The 26,322-nt window shown below is 38.8% G+C and overlaps 1 protein-coding gene across 1 annotated transcript in view; it reads right to left on the bottom strand.

The window, feature by feature from the left end:
- TEX15 (testis expressed 15, meiosis and synapsis associated) overlaps positions 1-25,094 on the bottom strand; it is a 40,040-nt gene extending 14,946 nt beyond the window's left edge. Inside the window, 5 exon segments of the mRNA XM_065900077.1 lie at positions 2,144-2,306; positions 3,166-3,312; positions 5,660-5,897; positions 16,161-16,326; positions 24,956-25,094. Of these exon segments, the coding sequence (XP_065756149.1) occupies positions 2,144-2,306; positions 3,166-3,312; positions 5,660-5,897; positions 16,161-16,326; positions 24,956-25,094 (853 nt within the window).
- Between the last annotated feature and the right edge of the window lie 1,228 nt (positions 25,095-26,322).

Below are 26,322 nucleotides of genomic sequence, written 5' to 3'. Positions count from 1 at the left end.
CAAACACAAAAAGACGTCCAACCCCACTAAATACACAAGAAGATTCATATTAAAAAACCTTTTAGATAGCAAAGATTCTAAAGGGTAAGTAATTGCCCTTTTCAAGATAAAAACACTCAACAAACTAGGAATAGAAGGGAACTTCCTCAACAGGGTAAAGGACATAAAAAACCCCCACAGCTAACATCATATTTACTGGGGAAAGATGAACACTTTGCCCCGAGGTTCAGGAACAAGCTATACACCTAAGAGCAAAGAAAACACATGTCTACACCAAAACTTGTTCAAGAATGCTCTTAGCATAATTATTCATAATTGCCAAAAGGTGGAAGTGACCCACATGGTCAACTGATGAATGGATAAACACAACGTAATGTATACATGTAACAGAATATTTTTCCATAAAAAGGAACGAGGTACTGATACATGCTGCAACATGCAAGAAGCCTGAAAACACTGTTAAGTGAAAGTCACCAGTCATGAAAGGCTACTATTTATGACTTCACTTAATGAAATGGCCAGGCCAGGATAGGATCATTTATAGAGACAGAAAGCAGATTAGTGACTGTGTAGGGGTCGTGGGGGGCTTAGGGGAAAAGGGACATGAGAGCTTTCAATGGGTAAAGAGTCTCTTTTTTGGAGGTGATAATGATAACATATCACACTCACTAGGCTGGCAGAAACATTTTTTTAATTTAATTTTTATTTTATACTAGAGTATAGTTGATTTACAATATTGTGTTAGTTTCAGGTGTACAGCAAAGTGATTCAGTTATACATATAAATATATCCGTTCTTTTTCAGATTCTTTTCCCGCATAGGTTATCACAGAATACCGAGTAGAGCTCCCTGTGCTATACAGTAGGTCCTTGTTCATTATCTATTTTATATATAGTAGTCTGTATATGTTAATCCCAAACTCCTAACTTATCCTTACCTTTCCCCTTTGGTAATCATACAGTTGTTTTTGAAGTCTGTGAGTCTGGCAGAAACATTTTTTTTAAAGTATATGGGGCTTTCCCGGTGGCACAGTGGTTAAGAATCCGCCTGCCAATGCAGGGGACACGGGTTTGAGCCCTGGTCTGGGAAGATCCCACATGCCGCGGAGCAGCTAAGACCGTGCGCCACAACTACTGAGCCTGCGCTCTAGAGCCCGTGAGCCACAACTACTGAGCCCGTGTGCCACAACTACTGAAGCCTGTGCGCCTAGAGCCCATGCTCTGCAACAAGAGAAGCCACCGCAAATGAGAAGCCCGTGCACCGCAATGAAGAGTAGCCCCCGCTCACCGCAACTAGAGAAAGCCCACCTGCAGCAACAAAGACCCAATGCAACCAAAAATAATAAATAAATAAATAAATTTTTTTAAAAACAGAAGTAAATGTACTGGCAATGATGTAGAGTAATTAGGTAACCTGACACAACCACTTTTGAAAACTGTTTGACATTGTCTTTGGATTAAGTTGCACATTCCTGATGTAGATGTATACGCTATAGAAAAACTCTTGCACATATGCACTGAGATATGTACATGAATGTTTAAAACAGCAATATTTGGAATATGAAGAAAACTACAAAATGTCAAAACATCCCCAGAGGAATAGTGTATAGTCACAAAATTGAATAATATGGTGTGTGTGTGTGTGTGTGTGTGTATGTGTGTATACAAATATATGAGTGAAAATGAAGAAACTACAGTTATACATATCAGCGTGGAAGAATCACACAAACATAACACTGAGCAAAAGAAATAACGAAAATAGCTGCAATGGGCTTCCCTGGTGGCGCAGTGGTTGAGAGTCCGCCTGCCGATGCAGGGGACACGGGTTCATGCCCCAGTCCGGGAAGATCCCACATGCTGCGGAGCGGCTGGGCCCATGAGCCATGGCCGCTGAGCCTGCGCGTCCGGAGCCTGTGCTCCGCAACGGGAGAGGCCACAACAGTGAGAGGCCTGCGTACCGCAAAAAAAAAAGAAAAAGAAAAAGAAAAAAAAAAATAGCTGCAATGTAATTCTAGATATATAAAATCGAAAATAGGTAAAGCACAACTATTTGCTTAGATATTCATAATGTATTAGAAAATCATATTCAGAAGTTGTAAGACCAGCACAAATGCTACTGAAGTAGAAAAATATATGTATCTTACCAGCCCTCTTAGGAAATCCTGTTGAGAGGAGTCTCAAAGATGTCATAAGGTGTCCTTTATCTACTTTTTGACCAATAAATTTTACTGTTACTATTGCATATGGAAGACACTGCCTAGGTTTATCTACTGGCTTTGAAAGATTATTATATTCATAGAAGTATACCTAAAAGATAAAGAAGGAAGAGAACATTTTTATGCTGATTAATTTTTGCAGACTTGAATAAGCTCCTATTTTAAAAAATCTAGATAACTGCATGTTGTTATTTATTAATCAGCTTCCATACAGCCCCACTCTCCCTGGCTTCTTCAACCCTAGTTTTCCCGAAGAGGAATTTTTTTCCCCACAGCATATTTTTTCCTTGATAGGCTTCCAGTATCAGCAGAAACAGACACAATCTGTTTTTAAATAAAAAAGTATTTTTTCATTAAAACTTCAATGGTTTGCATATGCTGGGAACCACTATATTTTATTTGGGAGGAAAAGTCAATTAGAAAAATAACAATAGCTTAATACATCTTACATGTGGGGTATTTCTAAAATATTTATCCTCATTTAATCATATATATGATTATATATAGTATGTATTACATAATTTAATCTTCTATAAAAGATTAAAGGTCTACTAAGTGTCTCAGTAACATATGACAGAAAATTACTGTGTAGTAATTAGTCTACCATGTAATGACTAATACATAAGCCTTTTCTCCTTTTGCGAAGATCAATAACATTTCAAAGTAGCCTTGTTTGTTTTGCAAGTTAGGAATTAATCTATGAAACATCTAAATAAAAGCAGCCACTGTACTTAGAACGAAGTTAACTGTAAATCTGGAAGCCTCTTTATTAATGTTCTGAGATCACAAATATTAAAACAGCTTTTACTATCTATTTATTTAGGTCATATTATGGTGAATGAAGTAAGAGATTTCCATTTAATATTTTGGGCAGTTGTTTTAAGGCTTATATCATACAGTGTGAGGCATGTGACTTTCAAGTTGTCAAATGAACCAAAAAGTTAACATACTGCTGAACTGTAGGCTTGTAGTTCAATGGTATCTTTCAAAGAGGGGACACTTCTTGACATATGGCAGTCAAAGTTAGGAGAAGGATCCAAAGAAACTTTGTTTTTATCCACTGAAGGCTGAATTTTCTTCACTTTTCCAAAAAGAACCTGGAAAAAAAAAGGCAAAAAGAAGTTAAATTAAAATATACCAAAACACTTTAAACTCTCATACTAGGAAAGTAAAGCTAGCTTCTTTTTTAAGGAAAGAAATTCGAATGGAGAGATAATCCATGTCCCAGATGAATGGCATGACTTATTGTAATTATGTCAATTCCCCCTTAAATTAAACTCAAAGACTATAGTAGTTCCAATAAAAATTTCAGAAAATCCATTTGTAGAAATGAGTTTTAGTTTAAAAACTTCCCTGGAAGACTAAACAAGAATAACATATAAAATTTTGGAAACAATTTTTTGAAAAAAATTTGGGTCAGAAATAGAAAATGATGGAACAGGAAAGGTGACATGCACTTCCAGATATTAAATACTTTTTAAAAGAACGGTACTACCACAAAAAAAGGCAGAGAGGGGGAAAAAGCTGCACAAAACAAAAAGCCCAGGTAAGTCCAAGCATCTATAAAAACATAATATGATATTAAAAGCATCATTTGAAATAAATGAAGCAAAACCAGATTATTCAATAAATGGTGTGAACTTGAAAAAGATTAAATTCCTCTCGACCTATAAACCAAAATAAATACTAAACAAGGTAAACATTTAAGTAATATAAACACTGTAGAAAGAAATACAAGCAAATATCTAACCTCCAAGTGAGGATTCTTTTCTAAGCATATTGCCAAAAAACCATGAACTAAAAACAAATTTCACTGTAAAATATTCCAAAACTTCTGTACACTGAAAACAAATGAGTATAAAAATTTTAAAAACCATGAACTAATTAAGTGATAAAAGGTGGGGAAAAAGTGCAATTAATATGAAAACAACCACAAATTTTATTTCAGTCAGCAATTCTATTACTTTTATTTTTTAATATGCTAATAATCCATTCAAAATTGAAAACAATACTAAATGTAATGTGGTACCCTGTACTTGGATACTGGAAGAGAAAAAAACATTAGTGGAAAAACTGGCAAAAGCTGAATAGTCTGTATTAAATAGTACGGTACCAATGTTAGTTTCTTTTCATTTTATTTTATTATCATTTTTTAAATTGAGATATAATTGACATACACACTTAGTTTCAGTTTCTTAGTTTTAACAGAGGTGTTATAGTTATATGGAATGTTAACATTAGGGGAAGCTGGCTAAATTGTATACAGGACCTTTCTGTACTACCTTCATAATTTTTCTGTAAATTTCAATTTATTACAAAATAAAATGTTTATTTAAAAAAGAAAGCAATAAGTGATAAAACATTATACACAGAAGAGCCTAGCTCTCAACATTCACTTTAATGAATTGATAATGCTTATGAATCAACTAGAAACAAAGAAAGGAAAAACCAAGAAACTAGCAAAGGATATTAATAGGCAGTTCACTAAATATTGTCAATGAATATACGCAGAATGTTAAGCTCAGCAATAACTATGAAAAAGAATAAAAAACTGAACCAACAATGAGAAACTATCACATGTTAAGACTGGCAAATATCTTTTTAAAAATATAATACACAGAGTTGGTGATGATGTGAGATAACAGACATCCCCCACAGGCTGTGGAAAGGAATGTCAATTAGTATCACCTTTCTCAGGACAACTGGGCATTTCATATCGAAAGCTGTGAAACTGTACACATACCTCTGACTCCTAATTTGACACATAGGAATTAATCAATTAATTCTTAGCAAATAATCACAGGTGTGTGTAAAATGTACCTACATGAATAATCAAAGTAGTATTTAAAAGTACAAAAATAAGAAAACCAAGTAATTTATATTCCAACATTAAAAAATGTGTTGCACAAATTTATGGTAGAGTTGTACAGTGGAATACTATGTAGTCGTTCAAAAGGATATTACAGAAGAATATTTATTTAATGACATGGAAAATGTTGATTTTATAATCAATGAAAAAAGCAAGTTACATAATATATAAAGAATGTATTTTGGGGCTTCCCTGGTGGTGCAGTGGTTGAGAGTCCGCTGGCTGATGCAGGGGACACAGGTTCGTGCCCCGGTCCAGGAAGATCCCACATGCCGCGGAGCAGCTGGGCCCGTGAGCCATGGCCGCTGAGCCTGCGCGTCCGGAGCCTGTGCTCCGCAATGGAAGAGGCCACAACAGTAAGAGGCCCGTGTACCGCAAAAAAAAAAAAAAAAAAAAAGGGTGGGGAAAATTTCAAATGATGATGATGATAGTAATAAATAATTAATATTTATTTTATACAATGCAACTTTAAAACATTAATAATTCATATTGAAAGTAAAATACAAAAAAAATACATTTAGGTCAATTTAAAGCAAACTGAATATAATATTTAGTATTTGTTTTGTGCTACCAACCTTAAAAATTATAATACTTTCTACAGTAACGCTTCTACTGTGAGCAAAATTCAAGGCCACATCAACATGTCTAAATATATAAATTCCAAGAAGAGGGTTGCCTAGTATCTTCAATGTAGATGTTCTGGTACTTATTCCATTCTGATATATCTCAGCCACATCACTCTGAGGAAGTGCTAAAAAGCAGAAATGTTCTTCAAGTTCTCTGCCGTGTCTTCCACTCCCACGCATCTCTGACCTAAAGCAAACAGCATGTAATTAAATGAGAACATCAACAGAATTTTCAAGAAGATGAATACTTGAGCTAGCTTGCTACAGTTATGGTAACTATCCTATGGTAACAAGTTAGGCTGAAAAATCATCTAAGGAAAGAATTCAGGAAATAGTTCAATAACTACTTGTGTAGGCCAATGGAAATAAGGGCTAACATTTCCTGAATGCTAATGTCCCCAGCACTGTTAAGACTTAACCGTTACATGCATTTTGTTCTCAAATCCCCAAGAATTGAATTACTGCTATTATTGTTACTTATTGTCATTGTTACACACATTTTTAAAATGAGAAATATGAGGTTCAGAGGGTTAAAACTTGCCAAAATAGTAAAGTGACAGAGTCGTGCAAATTCTTGTCCCTTAAGTTCTGGAGCTAAAGTTCTTATTTGTGTTACAGAGGGAAGGACATGCGTTTCTTAAATATACACAGAGAGGGACACATAGACAATACACTTATACATGGTCAATTATTAGGGCCATTCTCTATTCTCCAGGGATCTAGGTCACAGCTGGGAGAAGCAAGCTAGAATTTGATTACAGGCTCCTATCCTGGCACTATGAAAATTATAAATCATTCTCAGAAAAGGTTATAATCTAAAGTACAGACACTGTTGAACTTTTACCCACATTCCACGAGAACCACTGAAACATATAAAACACCTATCCTTCTCCTCCACTTGGTGCACCAGGGAAGGGAGTTCTACATGGCCCGCTCAGGAGCAGCAGCAGCGGCAGCAACTACCACGGCAGGTGATGAGGACAGAGAGGTTCAATCACTGTGACACAAGTGTGATTCCAAAAGATTATCAGCAATGGAGAAGCTACAGAATCGAGAAAGTAATGTGCGTACCACAAAAGGAAAGCTGCTCTTGAAGACCACATGCTACCTGTATTTATTATTTCCTGGAACACCACTCAAAGAATTTGTATAAGTATACTATGCACATTAGTGTATTCATATTTATTTGCAAAAATAATTCACCTTTACAGTAGACAGGCCCATGGCAACAAAACACATGGCAACAATAACAAGCAAGACTAACCGATGAGATCATGACCATTTCTCTCAGTTCTGGAAATGTCAGCCTTAACTTTCAGCTCCACCGTCATCATTTCCTGCTCTTGTTTTTAGCTTGACGTTAGACTCTGTAAACCGCTAAGATCTCCATGTTGACTGTCAAGGTTTAATTCTCACGGAAGAATTACAATACTTTTTTCTGTTTTCCTAAGTTCTCATGTGGTTTTTCTTGGGATCTGGAAGGACTCCCACAACAAAAGCACAAAGCATGAGAGGGAGGGAGGAAATCAAAATATACGGTTGTAAGGTTCTTACAGCACACGTGAATCACATTATGTGAAGGTGTGTTGTGATAAAGATGTATACAGGCATACCTTATTTTATTGTACTTCACTGCATTGGGCTTCACAGATATTGCATTTTTTAGGAACTGAAGGTTTGTGGCAACCTTGCGTCAAGTAAGTCTATTGGCACCATTTTTCCAACAGCATTTGTTCACTTTGTGTCCCTGTGTCACATCTGGGTAATTCTCGCAGTATTTCAAACTTCTTCATTATTATTATATTTGTTATGGTGATCTGTGATCTGTGATATTTGATGTTACTACTATGATTCACTGAAGGCTCAGATGATGGTTAGTATTTTTTAGCAATAATGCATTTTTAAATTAAGGTGTGTACATTGTTTTTTTAATGCTATTGCACACTTATACTATAATGTAAACATAACTTTATATGCACTGGGAAGCCAAAAACATTGTGTGAATCTCTTTATTGTGGTCTGGAACTGAAGCTGTGATACCTCCGAGGTATGCCTGTAAAGTAAACCCTAGAGCAGTGGTGCCGTTGACATTCTGGACCAAATAATTCTTTGTATTACCTAGTCATCTTATTGGCTGAACATTATATCCTGTTAATGGACTGAGTAGAATGAAAAAAATACAACTTAATAAAGATCCGATCCAGGGCTCCAAAAACCTTTATAAATTCAAGTAGAAAATATTCCCTGGAGGTTTGTGTTAGTAATAATACTGTTAAAAACTTTGTACTTTTCAATTTATATTCAGAATTACACTTGAAAAAAATTTAGGACTAAATATGATTTACATAATCAAAATTACCAATTAAAAATTAGCCTTTAGAACTACTTCTAGGTCTAAAAAGGTTTGTAAAGGGTTGACTTTCAAAGTTACTCAGACACTAGGATCTATGTTAACTTGTTAAATGACAGTGGCTCTGAGTTTCAACAATACCATTTCAGAGACAATAGGTAAAATGAATCCCAATAGTCTTTTGTCTTTTTTTTTGGCCGTGCCACCGTGCGTGCCTTACAGGATCTTAGTTCCCCGACCAGGGACTGAACCTGCACCCTCGGCAGTGAAAGCACAAAGTCCTAACCACTGGACTGCCAGGGGATTCCCGTACACAGAATATTTTCAATAAATATACAGTTGGCTCTCTGTATCGGTTGGTTCTGCATCCATGGATTCAACCAACCATGGACTGCAAACTTAACTTACAATCCATGATTGGTTGAATCTGAGGATGCAGAACTCGTGGATATGGAGAACCAACTATGGGACCTGAGCATCCGCAGATTTTGGTATTTGGGACAGGTCCTGGAACCAGTCTCCCATGGGTACCAAGGGACAACTGTAAATGTAAAAGACTTAGATAAAACTCATATTGATGAGATGTTATATAAGTTAGCAAAGCACAATGAATGAGTGGTAGGGCTGCGCACTTACACCTGTCACCAACCTAAATTCCTGTGTGTGTACCATGGCAAGACCCTGCTGATAACCAAGGCCCTACAGCAGCATGTAGGCCCACATCCAGCCCTGTCTTCTGTCACTGGCCTGCACCACTAGGCTCACCTGCAGCTAGCCCTTCCACAGTGATGGATACCCCTGGCCCCCATCAGGCCTCCACAGCTACATGTCCATGGCAAGACCCAGCAGTCATAGTAATGCACACCAACAGCCAGGACCACACCAAAGCTGTCAGTGCACCTGCCATTGGCACTTGCCTTGATATCTGCCCTGGCCTCCATTGCTACATGTGTGTTTATTTGATTTCTTTTTAATCATAGAATTCTAAGTATTTAATCACATTTTGAGATAATCGTTTAGTTACAGTAAATGCTTTTTGCTTCCATTTTCCTTTCTTTATTTTATTCACTGTAAGTTATCTTATTTTTCCCAAGAGAGTATAACTTTAAAATGAGTTAACATGTTACATTTTCCTTTCTAACATGAAATTTAATTATATTGCATTTAATTCACGTAAGTGTTCATCTAACAAGTGGATTCTTAGATATTTTTTGAGTTACTAAGAAACAGAACTTCTCTTTTCCTTTCCCTTTGCTCCTCTTCTTCCTTATTCCTCTTTTTTCTCAAGTAACTTCCTCAGCATCGTCTTCTGCTCGCAGATTCACAAAGCTGAGTCCACTAGAGCTGGAAGAGGCTGTAATGATCCTCCTGTCCATGAGTTCCTGACCTGGGGTTCACTTACACAGGAAAAGTCCCAGGCTGGCTATTGTGGGGAGCCCCAAAACCTTAAAATTCTGTGCAAAGCTCTGTGTTGATGTGCACTTCCCTGGGAAGAGGGGCTATAGCTTCATCAAATTCTCAGAGGGCTCCCTGACCCCAAAGGTTAAATAAGTATCACTGATGAGAAAAACAATGGCCAAGATGTCAAAATAGCTCATCCAGGATCACATAACTATGTAGTGGCAGAACCAGGAGTAGAAATTTGGTCTCTGGCTTCTAGTACAAGGCTTTTTCTGCTACACTAAGAAAGCGGGCCTAGCTTCAATTTTTATGGGGTTGTTGATACACAGTTTACGTCTTCTTTTTTAAAATTTTTTCTTTGTTTTTTAAAAAGTTTTTATTGGAAACAACGTAAATGTCCACCAATAGAGGAATGGATAAAGAAGATGTGGTACAGATACACACGGAATATCACTCAGCTGTAAAAAAAGAATGAGACTGGGTCATTTGTAGAGACGTGGATGGACCTAGAGATTGTCATACAGAGTGAAGGGAGTCAGAAAGAGAAAAACAAGTATCGTATATTTGTGGAATATATGATAATGCATATATGTGGAATCTGAAAATATTGGTATAGACAACCTTATTTACAAAGCAGAAATAGAGACACAGATGTAGCGAACAAACATATGGATACCAAGGGGGAAAGGAGGGGTGGGATGAATTGGGAGATTGGGATTGACATATATACACTATTGACACTATGCATAAAATAGATAACTAATGAGGACCTACTGTATAGCACAGGGAACTCTACTCAATGCTCTGTGGTGACCTAAATGAGAAGGAAATCCAAAAAAGAGGGGATATACGTACATATATAGCTGATTCACTTTGCTGTACAGGAGAAACTAACACAACATTGTAAAGCAACTATACATGTGTGTTTATAACCAGCCCTGTCACAACTCAGGCACCTGCAACTGGCCCGCACAGCCGAGCGTGTGCATACAAACCAGCTTGGGCCACTACTGCTGCGTACTCTGGTCCTCTCCCTAGTTTATGGACCTGGAGGTGCTGCTGAGAACCCCAACAGCCATTGTAACCTCTGCAGACCCCTGGCAGTGCTTGCCAAAGACCACACAAATTGTCGATGTTGTGGATCCCAATGGCCTGATCTACTGAGTTACACCGTGATCCCCAAGACATGTAGCCACCACATGCCCCTCCACTTGGCACCTGCAGCACTAACCCAGGGTCACAGCACTCTCCGGCATGTCCCCACCCCAGGTGAAAGTCTTTTCTTAGCAAAGTCAGTCCATAAAGTCTCTTCTTTAAATGTGCAGACACCTATGCAAGGCTAAAGGACCATGAAGAATCAGGGAAACGTGACTCCACCAAAGAAACACAGTAAACCTCCAGTAAATGGCCCCCCAAAAATGGAGATACAGGATTTGCTACATACAGTTGTGTAGGTCATAAGTCTGACATGGGTCTCATGGGGCTAAAATCGAGGTGTCATCTAGACTGCGTTTCCTTCTTAGGCTCTAGGGGAGGATCTCTTTCCTTGTTGGCAGAATTCAATCACCTGCAGTTGGAGGACTGAGATCCCACTTCCTTGCTGGCTGTTAGCCAAAAGCGATCCCCAAATTCCAGACAATACCTGCGTTCATAACACCTTTCCTGCATCTTTAAAGCCAGCAAAGGCAAGCTGAATCCCTCTCATACTTTTCTTTCTTCCTTCAGTCTCTCACTCTTCAGTCTTCCTCTTAAGTTTTTATGATTAAGAGCTCATATCATTAATCTGGCCCACCCAGATTACCCAAAGTAATCACCCAAACTCAAGGTCTGTGACCTCAATCACATTTGCAAAGTCCTTTTTGTTAGGTTAAAGGCTGTGGGGATCAGAGTGTGGACATCTTTGGGGGAGCATTATGCTGGCTACCACAGGAAGAATCTGAACTTATTTAGTCCCTCAACAATATTAGGAACTCAAGTTTCTTTTCCTTGACTCTCTACACTGCTGTCCATAGCTTTATCTTTATCTCTGCCTGGCTCCTCTTGTGGTCATAAGAGAGCTGCCAGCAGCAACTAGGCCTACCTGCTCCCTTGCCCACAGACACCAATAGAGACACTGACTTCACCTTCCCAGGATTTCTAAGAAAGCCTCATACCGTGTTATACTGAACCATATTGACTATGCTTGTACATCAGTAAACCAACAAAGGCAAGGGGAATGGGACAAAGAATAGTTTAGACTAATTACACGAGACAGTCTAGAACTATTAGGGAGGCTGCAGCCCACTCGTCTGGCTCTCCTTTAGTCACGCCCTTCCTCCAACACTTACACTTTCAAAAATGCTCATGCTCACACGGAGCAGGTCAATCCACCTCACAAAATGGGGACCATCCAGTCTCATCGAGTTACTGCATCTAACTTCAGATCAATGATGTGAGTAACACGCCTTCCCTTAGAGCGGGTCTGGAGGTAGACTCATGTAGTCAACATCCATTTAGGCAGCGTATGGTTACAAGGTTAGGTTACCTACACGAAAAATAAATTGGTGAAGAAAACGTAGGGTAACCACAACTAAATTTAGAGAAGTGAAGAATGACACAATGGTCAGTGTTAACTGGCCCTTAGCACAAAGTATATCCTTCTAGAAAGAAATAGCTAGGATTCTTGGCCCTCAAAATTCCAAAGGCTAGGAACCACAGCATGATCTTGTTTAGACAATGGTTGTCATTAGGAATTTCAGTCTCCTGGCAACAAGCCTCTGAGACCCTCCCATTTCCCAAGGCCCTGAATTTAGAATGGTCATTACCCACTGCATTACAATTTGAAACTATCCATTTCTTTCCCCAGACTGCATTTAAAATATATCTTTATTGCGCTAAGTTGAGCAGTTCCATTTACCAGGTAGAAAATGCTTAAAAGGAGGTATCTGGGAAAGGCTGAAGGCAACAGATTTGTGCCTCAGACTTCTCTCTTGTTAAATCTCCTTTCTTTCAAACCCATATTCACACTAACTTTGGAAAAGATGAATTCTTTACTTCAAGCTAATCTTGCAAAGCTGATCTGTAAAACTAGGCCATAAGTACAAAGGATTTTCTTTTTTTAACCAAATCTGAATTTTAAAGGCCTCTTGGATCTAAGCAGGAAATGGGCAGGGCACTTCAATATCCTGAATTTTTTTGTACAAGTTCCCCCCAAACCACAGCCTCATAAAATATATGGTCTGTGCCCCCACATATCATCAACTTCCCATTTAGGAACAGTGAGACATCCTTACTGCCCTCTTTCCAAGTTAAATCCATATCTTAGAATCTTCCACTAGCAAGTGGAAGTACCAAGTTCAACACCAGTACCAAGTTCAATACCAGTTTAAATGCTATCGACTTCAAGTATGGAAAACCATTCAAACTGGCTTAAAATTGAGTTAACTTCTTCTTTTTTTATATACATTTATTTATTTACTTATTTTTGGCTGCGTTGGGTCTTCGTCGCTGCGTGCGGGCTTCTCTAGTTGCGGAGAGCGGGGGCTACTCTTCGTTGCAGTGCGCGGGCTTCTAATTGTGGTGGCTTCTCTTGTGGAGCACGGGCTCTAGGCTCATGGGCTTCAGCAGCTGTGGCACGCAGGCTCAGTAGCTGCGGCGCACGGGCTTAGTTGCTCCACAGCATGTGGGATCTTCCCTGACCAGGGCTTGAACCCATGTCCCCTGCATTGGCAGGCAGATTCTTAACCACTGCACCACCAGGGAAGTCCCGAGTTAACTTCTTACAACAAGAAATTCAGAAATCAGGCAGCCTTTATCAGTTGACCTATTCCACAGCTCCAGATGTTTTCAAGGATTCAGGTTTTTTCCATCTCTCTGTTTTGCTGTCATCACCTCGAGGGTCATCCAACTGGTGTCATCATTATTCCAAGAGTGCTGCCATCAACAGGTTGAGCAACATGCTTCCTTGTTCACAGCAGATTGGCTTCTCTTTTCCAGAGACGCCCCCCCTGCCCACAAGCCAATCTGTCCTCAGTGTGTCACTGGCCCAAACTGATTTAGTTCTGTACCCTCTCCCCAAACCAATCATTGATAAAAGTAGATGAAATTAAGCATGGATGGCTCAGTCCACTCATCTGGGGTAGAATGTAAACTGAGATGCCAAGTACAAATTTAACCACAGTGTCAAGACAGGTACTGACAATTTTTAAAATGATACCCTTTCACATAAATTTGAAATGTTTAAAGGTAAGTTATCTTAAAATAAAAAAGGGTCAAACTGATACAAATAGCACAATATACTTAAGAAGAAGTGAATTCAGTTCTCTTTTACCCATTAAGACCAGCTCAAGTTCTTAACTCTTCAGAACATCTCTCAAGACTCTTACGAAGAATACTCAATCCCTCATCTATGCACCTACCTCTTACTATAACGTTATTTTATATTTAGCTGTATGTCTTCTCCACTGGAATGTAAACTCTTTAAGGCTGAGGAGAAAACATTCATTTTTCTCTGAGGGTATCAAATACAACATCTGACACAGTAGGCACTCAAATGCTCAATGAATGACTTAATACACAGATGTTTAGATGGTTAACGTGTTTTTGCTGATTTCACACTTAAGAAGTGGTAGGTGCGATGTGGATAAAAAGTGGAGACTGGGGAGTTCCCTGGTGGCCTAGTGGTTAGGATTCTGGGCTCTCACTGTGTGGCCTGGGTTCAGTCCCTGGTTGGGGAAATGAGATCCCGCAAGCTGTGCAGCATGGCCAACACAACAACAACAACAAAGAAGTGGAGATTGGTATCTTTCTGGAGCTACTTGCTTTTGCTGAGATCACAGATTTATAAACTCCTCTAAGGGGAACAATAAAAAGAAAAGCTAGAGGCAGTCAATGTTATTAATACTTTCTCTTTTCATCTCTCCATCCTATTTTTCTCTTCTGCTAACCAATTCTGACTTTTCCTTTTATTTTTTTTTTACCTGTGCCTAAGACTACTTAAGGATACTTTCTACCTTCATTGATTTAAAACAATGAAATAAAAATGTAACTTAATTTAACAGTTAAGTGCTCACTGTGTTGCCAGACTCGGTTCCATACTACGGACACAAAAAACAAGATAAAACTCATAATGTAGTAAGGGAATCAGACAAAACCAACATAGTGTGGTAAGTCGTGTAAAACGAGTATAAAGTACTATGGGAGATAAATGAGTTTGTCTAATTGGGCAGACACCTAAGAAACCAATAAATCCTATACACATTAGTCATTCAGAATGTTCTATCAAGTCTTGTATTGTTGGGTAGTTGTTCTAACTTTTCTGTAATGTTAACAGGGAGAAATAAATGGTTGAAAATTAAGTGTCAGGGGGCATTATGAAAAAGGACACAATTTAAAAATGCCTAATATAACCAAAATCAAGGAACAATGCAGGAATTCATTTTTGATCACACTACTATTTCAATCTGGAAGGGGCAGTGTATGGCCAGTCCATTCTACTTTTGCTCAAAACTGTGATTTTTAGATGAAAAAATATGCCATCAACTAATTCTGTCATTCTCACCAATTCTCCCCAACAGACAACAAGTGGGATAGCATGTCTGAGTCAAGAGGCATTAATTCTAAAACAAAAAAAAAGAGACCAAAAACATTCCAAAATGAGTTCTAAGTGTGGGTCCATCAAACTATAGTTATGTTCTAAGTTAAAAATGCAAAATGGTGAAGGAGGCAAGTTCAGAAAATGAAAATGCTAAAACTGTGTTCACACAAGATCTAAACGTATTAAATACAAAATGTTTACAATGAGAACTCTGCATGTGCTCTTATTTTTTCTTACTAAGATAACATAATGGGGCTTCCCTGGTGGTGCAGTGGTTAAGTATCTGTCTCCCAATGCAGGGAACATGGGTTCGAGCCCTGGTCCAGGAAGATCCCACATGCCATGGAGCAACTAAGCCCGTGTGCCACAACTACTGAGCCTGCACTCTAGAGCCCGTGAGCCATAACTACTGAGCCTGCATGACACAACTACTGAAGCTCATGTGCCTAGAGCCTGTGCTCCACAACAAGAGAAGCCACCACAATGAGGAGCCCATGCACCACAACGAAGAGTAGCCCCTGCTCGCCGCAACTAGAGAAAGCCCGCGCGCAGTAACGAAGACCCAACGCAGCCAAAAATAATTAATTAATTAATTAATTAATTAACTAACATAATGGAATGTGCCTTCCCAAAAACCAGAAGGGGTACTTTTTAAAAGTGTCAGAAATTGTGGCTCTTGTGGAGTAGTTGGAAATAGGCAGATACAACTCCGCCAAATTAGAACATCAACTCAGTCTCTGAAGGATTGAGTCAAGAAAAAAAATTCCTTTCTAAATATTTTAAGCGCTATTTTATATTATGCAGGAGGCACAAGGATCTACAAAATGGCTCCTTAATAAATGTGCTGATGTATGCTTCTGAAAAACTTACAAAGATTAAAAAAGAAGGGAGTGTCCGAAGTCTGGCTACATTAATGTGCAGGAATTACTAACCAAATCCCACACTTAGCTTTTTACTATTACAGAAGGCTATGAGATGGCAACAAAATAAGGAATAAAACACCTCTGTACTTATTTTCTTAGTAATACTTATCAAATCTCAAGTGGCAGAAATAACAGATTCGTATAAAACCTCACATCAAAAACAAACAAAATCTCAAACTTCCTTAGGTCACAGTAACTTACCTCTTAGAAGTAAAATTTTTTTCCAGCTCTTCATTGTGAATCAGTTTTGTATCTCCAAACTGCCATGAAGACTGTAGATCACAGCTTACATCAAGCCGGCACTGATTAAGAGTATCGTGTATGAAATTATACTCTCTAGTATTGGTGCAACAAGGTGACAAGTAAACTAAAAATAAAGAAAAGGGCAAGTGGTTATTTGTGTTTAAAATGACATTGTTGGGACTTCCTGGTGGCGCAGTGGTTAAGAATCTGCCTGCCAATGCAGGCAACACCGGTTCGAGCCCTGGTCCTGGAAGATCCCACATGCCACGGAGCTACTGAGCCGGTGCACCACAACTACTGCAGCCTGTGTGCCTAGAGCCTGTGCTCCGCAACAAAGAGAAGCCACCGCAATGAGAAGCCCAATCGCCGCAACTAGAGAAAGCCCGTGCACAGCAACGAAGACCCAACACAGCCAAATAAATAAATAATAAAATGACATTATCGTACACCTGCACAATCACAACTGTGTATCAATATAAGACACAAAATAAACAAATATTTGGAATTTTCTTTAACCATCTGGAGGCATTTATATTTAAGATTCTATAACAGTAATACAGACTTCCTATACCTCGTATAAATGAAAATATGAAACTTGCTTTTCTCCACTACCTATAGGGAGTTCTTAAAAGTTGACGCAGATATACTAGATAGTACTAGAATTCAGGTGACTTGTTTTCAACTTAAGATGTACAGACTCTATAACATACAGTGCTACACAAACCTGGTAGCTACTGTTAGTGCATGAATATTTCTTGAATTTCCCCCAAATAAGGCAACCTATATACTAGTAAACTGGTTATTTTGACTTGCAAAAATACCAGAACATCGCTGTAAACTCTTGGCTGACGTGGTGGCATGACCAAGAGGCACACTTTGAGAAGACAATAAGCAGTGTTTTAAGCATTGCTATATTAAGTAGATGCATAAAAGAATAAAACCCTCAAGGAAGAGGACTCGGAGGAAACTGGGGAATACAGTTGATTCTTGTTATTTGGCGAAGGTATAGACTATTAAAGTTGCTGCCAAGAGTGAATTAGTGAATACTGAACTATTAATCTTAGGAGAAATACAGGGCTACGTTCCTGTCAGCCTCTGGTCACATTTTTGACAACTGGAATGCCATCTGCAGTAAGTTTGTTTGCCAACATCCCGGTAAAACAAGCCAGTCTCATCAGGGATGGAAACTTGCCACATAACCTTTTCCTGTATAACACTTAGCAGGTGTCTTTAAAATTCTCCCCCAGCCTCCTGTTCTGCAGAACCTGCCTACCTGCATCCGTTATCACCTTTTGAAATGTGTGAGTCAGCCAGCACTAGCCAAGAGGGACCTAACATTTTCCTGCCCCTGGGGACCATGACTGTAAGTCTCTTTGGCTTTTTGCCTCACAACAATGCTGCCCACAAGCTATTTATTTATTTGTGTGTTGGGTCTTCGTTTCTGTGCGAGGGCTTTCTCTAGTTGCGGCGAGCAAGGGCCAATCTTCATCGCGGTATGCAGGCCTCTCACTGTCGTGGCCTCTCTTGTTGCAGAGCACAGGCTCCAGATGCGCAGGCTCGGTAGCTGTGGCTCACGGGCCTAGGTGCTCCGCGGAATGTGGGATCTTCCCCGACCAGGGCTCGAACCTGTGTCCCCTGCGTTGGCAGGCAGATTCTCAACCACTGCGCCACCAGGTAAGCCCGTCACAAGCTTTTTATTGGTGGTCATTTCATGAATCTATAAATGTAGATTCCATCCTTTCCACAGGAAAGGAACCACAAATGTTCCTTTAACACTTTCTGGAGAGGCTTGATGTACAAACTGGCAAATTTCCTCTTCCTTTTCCTGAAGGTTCCATACTGTTGGTCAACAGCACTATAACTTACCTTACAGTGTGGCTTTTGTGACACATATTTTCTCTGTAAGGCACATCATAGACTCCTGGAGCTTAGGAACACCAGACAGCATTTCAGCATGATATGGTGGAGACCATTTTAAACGCAGACATCACCGACAAAAATGCAAACAACACAGCACTAAGTAGGTGACTAAATGGACACATTTATAATGAGAGCTGGAACAAGATGCAGAGCTCCGTTTCATCTGGCCTCATCTAGGAACGTGTGCATCAAGTGACTCAAATTTTTCACCACTCGCACGTGTCTGCAAATGACTGTGAAAGCACTGCTGCTGAGTACTGATGCTGGGGGTTACAAGCAAATTTTAGCAAGTAGGAGAATTTGCAGATATGGAATCTGTGAATAATGAGGAACAATGATATATATAATTTAAACAAATTTCCATGTATATGAATCTAATTAACATAACAATAGTCCTTTGTATTTAACAATCAACAGAATAAGTTACAATGGCAAAACTAATACAAAATATTACAATCCTCTGTTTATCAAAAAAACCTCATTCTTCATCCCCTTCCCATCTTAAATTCTATTATTAAATTGAAATAAAATTAATCCAAGTAAAACTAATTTTCGCTTTAATATTTTAAACAATTTAATTGTTACAAATTTTGATCATTTCATAAGATATATGATTTTGTGCATGTATGCCTGTGTTTAACTTCTTATTTTGAAGTGAATATAGATCACACAACATTCTTATAGAGGCCCTGTATACCCCTAACCCAAACTCCCCGGTGGAAACATGTAATTATAATAAAATATCAAAACCAGAAAAATGACACTGGTATAATCCATAGTCCTCATTAACATTGTACCAGTTTTATGTGCAGTTATGTGTGTGTGGGTAGTTCCATGCAATTTTATCTCATGTGTAGATTCATGTAACAACCACTATAATCAAGATACACAACTTTTCCACCTCTCATGCTACTCCTTTACATACAGTCATACTGGTACCCCATACCTCTTCTCTTCCTCTCAGTCCTGGAAACTACCAATCTGTTCTCCATCTCTGTACCCTTTATCATTTCAAGAATGTTTTGTAAATGGAATTTTGTACTTCAACCTGTGGAGACTGGCTTTTTTCTTTCTTTTTTTTTTTTTTTTTTATAAATTTATTTATTTAGTTTTATTTATTTTTGGCTGCGTTGGGTCTTCGTTGCTGCACGTGGGCTTTCTCTAGTTGCGGCGAGTGGGGGCTACTCTTTGTTGTGGTGTGCGGGCTTCTCATTGCGGTGGCTTCTCTTGTTGTGGAGCACTGCCTCTAGGCACGCAGGTTTCGGTAGTTGTGGCACACAGGCTCAGTAGTTGTGGCTTGAGGGCTCAGTTGCTCCGCAGCATGTGGGATCTTCCAGGACTAGGGCTCGAACCTGTGTCCTCTGCATTGGCAGGCAGATTCTTAACCACTGCGCCACCAAGGAAGTCCAAGACTGGCTTTTTTCATTCAGCATATTCCCTCTGAGATCCAACCAAGCTGTTGTTGTTCCAGTAACTCATTTTTTAAAACTGCTGATAAGTATCCCATGGTATGGATGCATCATACTTTAACCACTCACTCACTGGAAATCAGGGTGATTACCAATTTCTGGCTATTACAAATAAAGGTGCTATAAACATTTTTGTTTGGACTTAAGTTTTCATTTCTCTGGGATAAATGTCCAAAAGTGCAATTGCTGGGTCATATGGTAGTTGCATGTTTAGTCTTTTAAGAAACCATCAAACTGTTTTTGTTACCTGACCATCGGTTGCATGACTGATTTGGGTTCCCCATATTCTTCCTAGCTTTTGGCATTACTATTCTTATTTTAGCCGTTGTAACAAGCATGAAGTGACACCTCGCTGTGGTTCTGATTAGCACTTCCTCAATGGCTATGATGAGCATCTCTTTGTGTGCTTATCTGCCATCCACACCTCTTTAGTGAAATGGCTGTTCGTGTCTTTGCCTGTTTTCTGCTTGGATGTAACACTCTCTTTTCCCTTACTATTGAGTTTTGAAGGTGCTTTATATGTTCTAGATGAGAGTCCTTGGTTAGATTTATGATATGTAAATGCTTCCCCCCACTCGTAGCTTGTCTTTTCACCTTCCTAACAGAGTCTTTCACAAAATAAAAGTTTTAAATTTTGATGGAGTCCAGTTTACCACATTTTTTTTTTTGGATTGTGCTTCTGGCATCATGCTAAGGACTCTTCATCTAACCCTAGATCCTGGAGATGTTTTCTTCTAAAAGTCTTACAGTTTCCTGGGATTCATTTTGAATTAATTTTTGTGTGAAGTTTGGGTGAAATTCTTTTTTTTTTTTTTTTTTTGCCTATGGATAGCTTTCAATTGCTCCATGATATCTGATGAAAAGGCTACCTTTCCTCCACTCAATATACCCTTGTTAAAAATCAACTGAAAGGAAACCAACTGAGCATATTTGTGTAGGTCTATTTCTGGAATCTCCATTCTGTCCCACTGATTTAAGTGTCTATCTTTGTCAATGCCACAGTGTCTTGATTATTGTAGTTACACAGTAAGCCTTAGTATTGGCTACAGTAATTCTAAACACTTCTATTTCAAAACTGTTTTCGCTATTCTAGTTTCTTTGTCTTCTCATGTAAATTTTTAAATTTTATTTATTTATTTTTGGTTGTGTTGGGTTTTCATTGCTGCACGTGGGCTTTCTCTAGTTGCAGTGAGAGGGGGCTACTCTTCCTTGTGGTGCACGGGCTTCTCATTGCAGTGGCTTCTCTTGTTGCAAAGCACAGGCTCTAGGTGCGCAGGCTTCTGTAACTGTGGCTCGTGGGTTCAGTAGTTGTGGCTCACGGGTTCTAGAGTGCAGGCTCAGTAGTTGTGGCACAAGGGCTTAGTTGCTCTGCAGCATGTAGGAATCTTCCCAGACCAGGGCTCGAACCTGTGTCCCTGCATTGGCAGGAGGATTCTTAACCACTGGGCCACCAGGGAAGTCCCTTCTCATGTAAATTTGAGAACAAGCTTATTTATTTACAAAAGGTCTTGCTGGGATTTTGATAGAAACTGCAATAAATCTACAGATAAATTTGTGGAGGACTGACATCTTCATTATGTTGAGTCTTCTAATCAATAAGCATAGTAGGGCTTCCCTGGTGGCGCAGTGGTTGAGAGTCCGCCTGCCGATGCAGGGGACACGGGTTCGTGTCCCAGTCCGGGAAGATCCCACATGCCGCAGAGCGGTTGGGCCCGTGAGCCATGGCCGCTGAGCCTGTGCGTCCGGAGCCTGTGCTCTGCAACGGGAGAGGCCACAACAGTGAGAGGCCTGCATACCGCAAAAAATAAATAAATAAATAAATAAATAAATAAAATAAGCACAGTATACCTCTCCAATAACTTAGAATTTCTTTGATCTCTTTCATCAGCACTTTGTGGTTTAAAGCATAAAAATCCTGTATATATTTTATTAGTTTTATACATAAGTATTTCATGTTTTGAGCTATTAGAAATGGTATTATCATTTTGATTTTCATGGGTTCTTTGCTAGTATATAGAAATTCAATTTATTTTTGTATTTTGATTTTGTATTCAGTGACCCTGCTTAACTTGTTAGTTCCAGGGTTTTCTTCTTTTTCTTTTTTGTAGGTCCCTTGGGATTTTCTATGTAGACCATTGTGTAACCTTCAAACAGGAACAGTCTTATTTCTTCCTTTCTAATTTCTATGCTCTATGCTTTTTATTTCATTTCCCTGACTTTTTGTGCTGGTTAGAATTTCCAGTACTATGTTGATAGTAAGAGTGGTAAAAGAGAACATTCTTGCCTTCTTTCCCTACAGAGAAAACATTCAGTTGTTCATCATTAAGCATGATGTTAGCTATGGGTATTTTTTATATACTTTTTATCAAGCTGAGGAAGTTCTCTATTCCTAGTTGGCTGAGTCTTTATCATGAATGACTTTTTTGTCAAGTGCTTTTTCTGCAAAAATTGATATGATCATGTGATTACTATTATTTATCCTGTGAATACAGACTGACTTTCAAGTACCAAACCAGCCTTGCATCCCTTGAATAAAACTCTCTTAGTTATAGTATATAATTGATTTTATACCTTGCTAAATACAATTTCCTTATATTTTGTATAGGATTTCTGTGTCAAGGCTCATGATGGATATTGGTCTGTAGTTTTCTTTTTTTTTTGTATTAATTTAGCTTTGGTACCAGGGTAATATTGTCCTGATAAAATTATTCTCTCCTCTGCTATTTTGTGGAAGAAATTGTAAAGAATTTGTATTAGCTCTTTTCTTTAATGTTGAGTAGAATTCTCCAGAGAAACCATCTGGGCCTGGAGATTTCTTTTCCAACAGTTCCTGTGGGTTACTTGAACATTTTTAAAATGGCATTTTGATTTATTTATCGTGTTTTTATAAAAAACGTTTAATTCTGAGATAACTGCAGATTCATATGAAGTTGTGATGTATAATAGAGAGAGATCCTATATCCTATTCACCCAGTTCCCTTCAATGGTAACATCTCACTTTATAATTGCCTTAAATACCTCCTCTACATATACCAAGAATCACATTGAAGAATGTCATACTTTTTGTTCCAACTGTCAAACATAATTTAAAAACTCAAGAGGAGGACTGTCTATTGTATTTCCCTATATTTTTACTCTCCTTCGTTCTTCCGTCATTACAAATGTTCCCAGCTTTTTTCTTTTGTCATTTTCTATTTGGAGAACTTTGTTTAGCCATTCTAAACTAAGATCTACCAATAAAAAATTCTTAGTTTTACTTCATCTGAGAATGTCTACTTCAGTTCTATTCCTGAAGAATATTTTTTCTGGGGACAGTTCTTTTCTTTCTGCACTTAAAAAATGTTGTGCCACTTCCCCTGGGCTCCATGGTTTCTAATGAGCAATCTCCTGTCATTCAATTTTTTCCCCTATAAGTAACATTTAGTTGCTTTCAAGATTTTTTCTGTTCTTAGTTTTCAGAAGTTTGATTATGATGTGCCTTGTCATAGACTTCTCTGGGTTTATCGTGTTTAGGGTTTATTCAACCTTTTGATTGTACAGGTCTATGTCTTTTGCCAAGTTTGGGGAATTTTCAGCCAGTATTTATTCAAATACTCTTTCAGCTCTATGCTCTCTTCTACTTCTGGGTCTCTGAGGACAAAGACATTAGATCTTCTATTATTATTCCACAGGTTCCTGAGGCTCGGTTAATTTGATGTGTTCTCTGTTGTTTAGGCTGGGTAATTTCTGTTATTACATCTTCAAATCCACTGCTTCTTTCCAAAGTCTTCTTGATTCTTCTCTGGAACCCATCCAATCAGTTTTTTATTTCAAATATTGTATTTTTTCAGTTCCAAAACTTCTACTTAATTCTTTATTACATTTTCCATTTCTTTGTTGAGATTTTCCATTTTTTCATTTGTTTCAAGAGTGTTTGTAATTGCCTGTTGAAACATCATTACGATGGCTGTTTTAAAAACCTTGTCAGATAATTCCAACATGTTTTATTGTGATGTTGGCATCTGTTGATTCATCTTTTCTCATTTGAGTTGGGATTTTACTGGTTGTTGGTATGATGAGTGATTTTTTAAAATATCTTGGTCATTTCGGATATTGTTAAGAGACTCTAGATCATATTCAATCTTGTGGTTTAACAAGCCTCTACTAAAACTAAGCCAGCAAGGGACTGTGCCAGTAGGGAAAGGCTGGGGGTGGGGAAGACTCTGACTCTTTACCACCAGGATGTCCTGGCTCTCTACAAGGTCTCCATGGACACCATTGTTGGGGGGGGAGGGGTGGCTGTCTTGTTACCATGAGAAAGGGGTGCAAGTCCATGCTCCTGACTCAGCCTCCACTGACACTGTGGGAGGGGGACAGATGCTTTGTTACTGGTGTGTGTGACAGAGTCTAGGCTCCCCACTTGGCCTTCACTGACTCTACTCCCACTGAGACGAGGCAACTCATCACCACAAGGCAAGAGTGGAAACCCACTGACACTGAAGGGGCATGGGATAGCAGAGAAAGGAACGTATGAAGTTCCAAGAAGGGGAGAGGCACAGGTGGAAGGGGAGAGACACAGGTGGAAGTCTAGGCCCTCCACTTAGTCTCTGCTGACAAAGGTGTAGGGCCTATTTCTTTTTATTCCCCCTAGTGTTTTGCAGGAATAGCATGTTCACTGTCAAATAGGTTTCTATCATTCTAGGATACCCCATTCCCAGTCCCTGGCAAGACAGAACAGACTTTTCTTAGGGCTTTTTGTGTTTGTAAAAGTTGGCATTCCTGGGTTGTGGTCACCCAATCTGAGATGTGGAGGAAACAAACAGAAAATCCAGAGAACTTAATGCTACATCACTCCGTAACTCCCAGGGTCCCACACTGATCCATCTTCTTCTCTCCACCTTTCAAAGTCTTCTTATGTTTGTTTTATGTATGACGTCCAGTGTTTTTAGGTGTACTTAGTGGGAGGGATAGGAGACGTGTCTATTTTATTTTGTGTGGAACCAAAAGTACATGTGTATTTAAGGAATTAAAAGCCTGACTTAACCTAATTTTATGTAGAGTCAACCTAATTTTATGTAGAGTCAAAATAGAAGACGAGGGCTTCCCTGGTGGCGCAGTGGTTGAGAGTCCGCCTGCCGATGCAGGGGACACGGGTTCGTGCCCCAGTCTGGGAAGTTCCCACATGCCGCGGAGCCACTGGGCCCGTGAGCCATGGCCACTGAGCCTGTGCATCCGGAGCCTGTGCTCCGCGGCTGGAGAGGCCACAACAGTGAGAGGCCCGCGTAACATACACACACACATACAAAAAGAAGACGAGCATTAACTAAGAATCAGAGAAATGTAGTAACAGTTAAGAAATAATCCCATCTTCCATAGAAATATTACCTTTCTCAGCTGTCCTCCTGATCTTGGGAATGGTGAATTTTTTCAAGGGATTGACATCTATACCAGTAACAAATAAAGGTTCAGTAGTTGAGTTCATTTTCCATAGCATCTTGTATTTAGCAGTCTTTTTCATTTCCATTTTGCTGGTGGCCTAAAATCAACCCAAAGTTATTAAACAAAAGGTCAATAAATACATAAGAGGCAATGGCAGTAAAACTATTTAAAAGTTATTACATGAAATTGAATAAAGATATATTTTTGGTCACACTCACAACAGATTTCCATCTCAATTTGGCAGGTTACCCAAAAGAGAAAATGAATTAACAATTTTGGGTTTTATGCAATATAAAAATATTTATTTTGTAGGTTCTAATATACATTTTCCTCGCAACTTAAAGCCTGTGTGTTTCTGAAAAGCTTAATAACATCCAAACAACAATTTCTGTTAACATTTGGTTAAGCTCTTGCCAAGTATCTATTTTTTAAAGTGTTTTTCCTATACACTTCTGTGAATTGAATGATATTCTCTAAATTAGAATCTTTGGCTTTGGGAGAAACTTATGAAAGTTTTAAACCAACTATTGCATGGCTATCCCTACAACTGATAGCCTAAAACAGTCACTATCACTCACTGGCTATTGCTCCACAGTATTACTACCAATGGTTTAAGACATCATATATTGTTATACTACTAGTAACATATTCCTTTTCCTTCCTCCTCCTTTCAACCCTTTTCCCCAAACATACACACACATTGATTAACCTTTCCAGTAGAACTCATACTGGATATCAAAGGAAAGCTATGGTGCCCACACACAGAGAAATATATGCAAAGATATATTTTTCATACCATTTCATAATATGTTTCCTGGGCCTCCTGATACCTATCAACTGCTTAGTTCAAGCATTAGATCACAATCCAAATTAAGAGGTGCCAAAATTCTACATAAGCGTCACAAAGGAAAAGATTCTAGCGAAGGTTCACAAAGGATTATTCCCCACAATCCCCACTCCTTCACCCTTTATGAAAGGTGATCTTGCAATCAAACATGGATCAGAACAGGGAACCGGCCAAGACCTCTAGAAAGCGAAGAAAATCAGCCTTTCTCTCATCCAGTCACGTGGACAGACACTAGTGGTGTAGCCTACTAACAAGAACACCCTTAACACATACTAGCTCCAGAGATATTTGTCAAGACTGCCATGTTCATGTGGAAGTTTAATAAGGTGGAAAAGGGAGAAAAATTTACTTAGAATAACTTTTATTACAAAAAACTCTTCAATTCATCATGTTCTATACCTATTGCACGCAAAGGTATACAGCCATCAGTTAAATATACTTTATACTTGAAGAGTCTCGTGCTGTG

This window comes from Phocoena phocoena, chromosome 21, assembly GCF_963924675.1.
Source record: "Phocoena phocoena chromosome 21, mPhoPho1.1, whole genome shotgun sequence".
NCBI classification, from domain to species: Eukaryota; Metazoa; Chordata; class Mammalia; order Artiodactyla; family Phocoenidae; genus Phocoena; species Phocoena phocoena.
The sequence above is the reverse complement of the archived record's forward strand: the minus strand, read 5'-3'. Positions and strand labels throughout refer to the sequence as shown.